A 7529-nucleotide genomic window follows, 5' to 3' on the forward strand; every position below is an offset into this window, starting at 1 on the left:
CCCCCCCCCCCCCCCCCCCATGTCACAAAGCCAATCCTCTCCCTTCAAGCTTGAGTGCAGACGTTAATTCTATTATGTTTTAGCTCTTGGGCCGTCTGTCTATCTCTTTCTGCGGCTAGAGACTCCACTCAGCTAACTGTATAGTTTGTAGTTGACGCTTTTACCGCTAGGGTTCGAGCTACGGTAAAAATATGAGCCGAGCAGAAGAACCAACAGCAACAGCAGCAGCAGAGCCTGCTTGCTGGCTTCACATTCGAGCAGAGCAGCAGTAAAGCGAATATGGGGGGGCAGCGAGAGTCGCAAAAAACGCCAGCGGGTATGGCAAGGGATGGGTAGGGGGAGGGGGGGGGGGGAGAAGAGAACAACTAACAGAAACAGAACCTAATGGCAAAGAACGCCTAGACATGGCCGTAGCGAGCGAGGCTTATTTAGTATGTCAAAACATGTTCTTGTCGGCTGTTCGCTGCTTGGCTGTGGAAAGTGGGACACTTGCCTCTGCTGCTGCAGCCACACACAAAGGTGAATAGCCAATAAATCGAGTTGGCTTGTAAATTGAAAATTCTTTTTAGCAGTGGGGTGTGTACACCTGTTGTTGCCACTGCCACTGGCTGCTGGAGTCGCTGATGTGTCAGCCTGTTAATTGCCGCTTGCCGCTGCCACTGCCACTGAGGATGCTTGCGCAATGAGCATTCGATCGTTCATTCATTTGCATGGCTTACGATTTTTGGACTCTTAGACTCGGGCAAAGGGAAGCCCCGAATGGGCCATTGTTCAACCCAAGAGCTACTACACATGGGGTCAAGAAATCAGCCAAAAATGAGATTCAGAATGGATTACGATGCACCAAAGATGAGTCCCCAGATTGGCTCTCATTAAAGAGGTTAAGGAGGAGCTTAGACCGCTGGCTAACCCCACTCAGTTGGCAACTTAATGGCTATTAATCGGATTTACCTGTCATGGCATTGCTGCTGCCACCGCTGTTGCCGTGATGCTCTCTGGCCGTTGTGGCAGCTGTGCCCGCTGTCGTTGCAGCAGACTTTTGTGCGTGGAGCTGCGGCATTGGCGGTGGCGTCGTTCGCTCCTTGGGCCTATCCCTGTCCTGGCTGCGCCCCTTCGTCTGGCTAATGATGACGGGACTGCTGATGGTGGACTGCTCGCTGGTGTTGCTGGGCAACTGCTTGCACACGGAGCTAATGTTGCTGATGCTGCTGAAGCTGCTCAGGCTGCTGAAGCTGCTCGAGCGGGCCAGGGCTGGGGGTTCCGACATGAATTTGTGCTGCGTACGCGATGGCTGCTGCCTGGCCAATCGCTTGGGTGCTGGCGGCTCCTGGTCCGTCTCCTCCTCTGCCTCCAGTTCGGCCTGCAGCTCTGCCTCCAGCTCCATTTCCGATTCGGGCTGCACTGTGGCTATGATGGTGCCATCCTCGTTGGTCTGCTCGAAGCACACGTCCAGCAGCGTGGCTCCGCTGCCCGCCTGCAGGCCGGCAATGTCCTTGAGGTCAATCCAGCTGGCGCCCAGCTTGTCGGCATCGCTGAGGGGCAGGCTCAGCACCCGCGTGTCGCCCTCGTCCACGATGTGAAAGGACTGGGTCGGCTCGATCTTCACGATGATGGGCTGATTGGCCAGGATCTGGGCCGGTGGCGCACTGCCCAGCAGGCTGGCCATGTTCTCCTCCTCCTCGTCGGCGGCCTCCAGTTCGCTCAGCTGCTGTTCGATCTGCAGGTACGTGGCGCTCGAGTTTGCGCTGTGACTTGTGCTGGTGCTGGTGCTGCTGGTGGTGCTGCTGGTGGTGCTGCTGGTGGTGCTGCTGGTGGTGTTCATGGGATGCTTCAGCATGTCCAGCTTCAGGACGGTGCACTTGTCGGTCTGCTGGTATTGGTGCTGCTGCTGCGGTCGTTGCTGCAGTATCGCCAGTGGGGGGGTGGCACCGGCATCCGAGAGGAAGGCCAACGCTGGGGATGTGGCTGTGGCCTTGTTGGAGGTGCTGCGCACATGCGTCAGCTGCGGCGGCGGCAGCGGCAGCGGCAGCGGCGGCGGCGGCTGCGATGGACCGCCTCTGGCCACGATCGTGGTGGACACTGGCAGCGGTATTATCGATATGGATGGCACCTTGCTGCGCAGGCTGGCCACGGCAGCGGCAGTGGCGGCATCCGCATCGATGTACGATGTTGCACGACTGCTGCTGCTGCTGCTGTTGTTGTTGCTGCCTGCGGGCTTTGCCTGCTGAATCAGCAGGAGATCTCGGGGCCTATCCGTCGTGGCGGCCGTTTCTGCGTACTGTCTAAGGAGAGTCTTTGCTGGTCGCCTAAACCTTTTCTTTTGTTTTGTTTTGCTTTATATACTTTACTTAACACTTTCACTTTGTTTATTGCTCGTGGTTTGATTGCTGCCCTTGGTCTGTGGCTATCATTTCCTTTGGGTTTTTGTGTGGGTGTAGAAGCACAACATCGAAAATAAGTTAATTCAAAATCAGCCTTACGAAAGTGCACTTAAAAGTTGTCTACTAAACATATTCCATACGACGAGTAAATATAATTCTACTTTTCTTTCTTTTCTCACATATTTTTCTCTGCCCGCGATTGCTTGTCAAATGGTGTAGATACCGTGGAGGGGGGGGGGGGGGGGGTNGGGGGGGAGGGTACTCGGGGGGTTGGGACGGGGGACTAATGCACCTGTGCGTTGCGTTGCGTTGCGTTGCGTATTCGTTTCGTTTCGTTACGTTACGTTTTGTGCAGCTGGAAGTACGCGTCGTATACTTAACGTGACAGCCCCCGGGGGCACTGTTGTGCGATAGCAGCGATAGTTCTGATTGATTAACTGTTTGGCTGTCTTTTTTTTTGCTCACTGTTGAATATAGTTGAAAGATTTTCCTTTATGGCCACAATATGATTGCCACAATGCGATTGTTGCTGCTGTTGCTTTTGCTGTTGCTGTGTATCTGTGACTGTGCCTTTGCCTGTATCTGTATCTGTATCTGTATCCGCGGCTGCTTGCAGTCGTTGTCGCTCTCGTCCTCGTTGTTGTCATCCTCGCTTTCGTATCCTGCTGCTGCTGCTGCTGCTGCACATGCAACGAGGAGCTGCTGGATGGCTGCAAGGCTGCGCTGCAGCATTCGGTGGAATCAGCGCCATTGGAACTCGCCAACGTCAAATCAGTTGGAAGTGTGTCTCTGCCAGCGCTGCTGCTCTTGCCACTGTTTATTTCCCACATTGTGGCACGCAACCACCAACACCACCGCCACCATCCGTGGCAGCAGCAACAACGACAACCAACAGCTGCTAGCGAGTGGAAAGTGGCCTGCCAGTGGCTTTAATAATCGATTTTTCAGCGGCAACACCACACACACACACACACACACACACACACACAAATGCAAATCGATTTGATCCTAGGGGAGGGCTGTCTCCTGCGGGGCTCCTTGCTTTCCCTTTTCCTTTTCCTTTTTTCGCTTTTGATTTAATTTTAAAACACTTTCACATGCCACAAGGCTCGCAATTTGATTGTTTTTCACTTTCACGTTGGATCACCTTTTCTTCGAAGAGTTTTCCCGAATTTTCTCAAGCTCTTTGTGTGCAGAAAAACTTATGCATTGGTTTGGATGCGTCGCGCGCGCGTTTTGTGGCTTCTGGTTGCAGGTGCACTCCTCGGACTGGAGCAGCAGTTGGCAGCAGCTGACCGAAGCTGCGTCCTTTGCAGGAATGTGTCCCAAATTCGAGTGCCACCAACCCACATTTCCTGCTGCTGCTGCTGCTGCTGCTGCCGCTGCACAAACTTTCCGTTTCGCGGGGTGGCTACGCGCACTTCCGCTTGGAAAGGGGAGGACTTCTACACACACATACACCTGCGCACTCCGCTGGGAAAATCGCATTCCACACAGACACATGTGTGTGTGTGTGTGTGCGCGGCATACATATGCAGCGGAAAAATGGGACTCGCTGCGAAATAGGGTTAGTAGGCATAATGCCAAGTGCATAGACGGGAAAGGACTGGAAGTGGACACATTCTAGACTCGCGACTCGAGTCGATACGCACTCGGCCTGGCTGCGCAGCATTTTCCACCCCCAAAAGAGCAAGTTCGCTCTTTCATGGCAGGGAAATTCTCAACGAGGTGGAAAACTCTTCTAAGGGAAATTCCAGCGCGGCAAATTTGAATTTAACCACAGAATTTGGAATTGTTTCTGAGAACAGCAACAAACGGGTTTTCCGATCAAGCTGCGCATTACCCAACTCAGATTTGGCCCTTTACGTATCGGAACGGATCGGTTCATTAGAGCTGCTGCCTTGGGGGGGCATGTAGCAACCGTCAACCGTCAACCGTCAACCGTTACCAGCGTCAACCAGCCACCAAGCTAGTGTTGGAGAGGTGCAGAGTGAGGGGGAAGCATCAGCATTAATATTTCATGTTTTTCCGTTGCGTAAATCATGTTGGATTTATTTTGTGCTGGTTTTCAGGTGCCGTCTCGCCGCTTGCGCAACCAAGAGCTTGCCAGCAGCTAACTTGTTCTGGCCTGGCCCCCAAGCTGCTGTTGCGGCTTGCAACTTGGCTAGAGAACCGTTGGTTCTAACGTGAAATGTGTGCCTCACCGTTGTGAGCAGCCCGATCGAGGCTGGTTCTTCTTGCCGTTGCTGCTGCTGCTGCTGCTGCTGCCGCTCCATCTATTGCGAGTCTATGCCGATGCCAACCTGTTTTCCACCACTCCACTCCATCGTCATTGTGCAGAACTCTCCGAAAAAGTCCCGTAAGAAAGTCCCAGTTATTCAAGAGGAAAAACCTGTTACACGCAACTGGCTCAAAGCTGATTTGATTGCTTGCCGCTGCCAACAGAACAGAACAGAACATGGCAGCAGCAGCAACGGCAGCAACAGCAAGCCCCACAAACAAACACGTTAGTACCGTTGCTTCGGATTCTTTGTTGCGCAACTGTGTTGCAAGATTAGCTCTGCGACTCTGCCTCCGACACTGCCCCCGCCAACGACTGGTTTATTGCAGCGCTGCTGTCGATGAGGCAACACTGGCTGGCGCTCATTTCTGTTGTTGCTGTTGTTGCGCCAGCAGCCGCTCAGCGCCTTGAAGATGTTGTAAAGTCTCTTTTTTGGGCTAGAATCGGAAATCCAACAGAAGCGCAGGGGCAGGGGTCCATAGATCCATTGCATGTCTTGAGGCTCGACTGCATATTCCAAGCAGCCATTGAAAGCCGTTGCCCATTATGATCAATTAATTGTGGTTGCTGTTGCTGTTGCTGCTTGGCTAATGATTCCATCAAACCATAGGCCATAGCCCTGCAAGGTTAATAGTCGAGCCGCAGAGGCGTAATATCACCAGAAATATGCGCTTATTATGTTTGTAATTTGATTGCCAGCGAAACTTTTATGTTTTCACCCTTGAGTTTATTGCGAAAATCGAAGAGGTTTTTGGTTTTCGATTGATTTTCCATAGCACATTTCAACATTTCTGTTGAAATTACTTGAAATAAATAAAAACTCTTTGGTGTAAATCTTGTGCTGAGGAATGTGGGGAGTACCATTCGTAAGCTCCATCTGAGGATGTTTCATTTTAAAAGAATCTTCAACTAATCTGTCGATCTTCCATTTACTTAACCAGAAATCTCAGAATATAATGACTTATCTATTATTAGTTAATATTCTAAAATAAATTCCTTTTTTCCTTTACCAAAGGTAATTCTCGTTTGTTCCAACTCACCCCTGATAGTGCTTGGCATGTTATACAGTTTCTCGGATCGCAGCTACGGGTATATACAGATTGTGCGGCAGTTTTCACCCGATGATCATCAATGTCAAAGCCTTGAACCCTTCACTCAGCAAGATCATGGGCTGCGGATGAATCATAGTGGAGACCAGGCAAGGGGATGGCTGTCACTTAATTAGCTCCGGGGCAGCAGGAGCTGACGACACCAAACGTATTTCAAACGGTAAAATGGGCAAGGCCAGACCCTGGCCCGCCAGCTGGTCGACGGGCGGAGGGAGGAGTCGCGCGCGAAACTCAACGAATCGGATCAGGAAGAAGGCCGAACCGAACCGAACCGAACCGAACAATCGAGGGTAAGAGACGATGAGAGCCAAAATCCAGCTTCCAAGCAACACCAAATGGACTGGACTGGACGTGGGGACACACGATTGCACACTAAATGGCAGAAGGCCAAGGCAAAGACCCGTTGCAACTGGGCAGGCAGATCATCATCTTCAGCGGTGGAGTCATCGTCATCCCCACCGATGGGAACCTGTGTGCAAGTGAGCGAAAATCGGTGTACGAAGCACCAGAAGCTGCGCTTGAGCCGAGTAAGGAGAAAGGAGCTGTAAGAGCAGCCACCCTCCAACACACAAACACACTAATACAGACACACACGCACACACACACGCACACCTGAAAGAAGAATCAAAATTCCTGCTAATTAAATGCGTGATCAGTGCCCGAAAATATCCACACAGCAACCACAAAAGGTATAAAAGATGAAACATTCATATACAGATATGTACAAATGTATGTATTTATGTACATATGAATGTACACACATATGTATGTACATACTTGTAAGAAAGAGTCATGCGTGCATTTCATCAGAGAGATCAGAAATGTCCGAGAGTCAGGGACCCGAGACCCGTGACGTTGCCGCTGCCGCCGCCGCTTTGGGGCCCGTCGCGACGTCGTTGGAGCTTTCTCAGTTGCACCTTTAATCGCTGAATAAACAGGAAGACTTCTACGGCAAACAGCACTCGCACACTCATACAGCTCATACACATTCACGCCCGCTAGAAAGGGAGAGACATAAAACAGGTTGAGAAGTACCGCTAAGCGGGAAGAAGAAGACGTCCACTTGGAGCACCACAGAGCAGAGCGGAGAGCAACCAGCAGAAGCAGCAGCAGCAGAGGTCAACGAACGTTCTTAGCGCTCAAGCAACGGCGGCCACAAGAATGAAGGAATCAAAACACACGAAAAAACGCCAAGCATGTGTGTGTGCCAACATGAATGCTGACAGAGAGAGAGAGAGAGAGAGATAGAGAGAGTAAGCGTCGGAAGAGAGCGCCAGCAGTTGAAAGAAAGTATCAAAAGAGAAAGCAAAACGATCGAGCGCCAAATAAGAGAGAGAGAGAGAAGGCAGGCAGCAGCAGCCACCACCTGAAGAGAGCGCCACCAGGTGAGCGTTGTAATTGAAGAGCGGAAGAGACTTTTTCGAAAATTAAATTGCATTTTTTTTCTTTCTTTTCCCAGTGTGCCGTGTGCCCTGTGCCTGTGTATTAATATGCATTTTAGTACAGATTTTTCGGTTCTTTTTTGTTGCTCAATCAACTCGTGAGCTTAAACGAAATGTATTTATAGCAGATAATTTAATAAGAATGCATTCAATGAAGAAAAATGAGAGAGATATTGAGAATGAGAGAAAGAGTGAGGGAGAGACGGTGCTGCGGTGGGGCGGGCATGTCTGTGGCCCAACAAAAGCCGCTTTGTAACTGTCTGTAGTATGACAAGCGAAAGAAACCGAAATTCTTATTCTTATTGCTCAATATTTG

The 7529-nt window shown here is 50.9% G+C and overlaps 1 protein-coding gene across 2 annotated transcripts in view; it reads right to left on the reverse strand.

The window, feature by feature from the left end:
• Window positions 1-1940, reverse strand: part of LOC117580340 (probable nuclear hormone receptor HR3) — a 31722-nt gene extending 29782 nt beyond the window's left edge. For both annotated transcript variants that reach the window (XM_034266858.1, XM_034266849.1), the window contains exon 1: window positions 952-1940. In XM_034266858.1, coding sequence (XP_034122749.1) covers window positions 952-1837 — 886 coding nt within the window. In that variant the 5' untranslated portion in view covers window positions 1838-1940. The remainder of the gene's footprint in view (window positions 1-951) is intronic.
• Window positions 1941-7529: the final 5589 nt, after the last annotated feature.

Source organism: Drosophila guanche, unplaced genomic scaffold (genome assembly GCF_900245975.1).
Source record: "Drosophila guanche unplaced genomic scaffold, DGUA_6, whole genome shotgun sequence".
NCBI lineage: Eukaryota > Metazoa > Arthropoda > Insecta > Diptera > Drosophilidae > Drosophila > Drosophila guanche.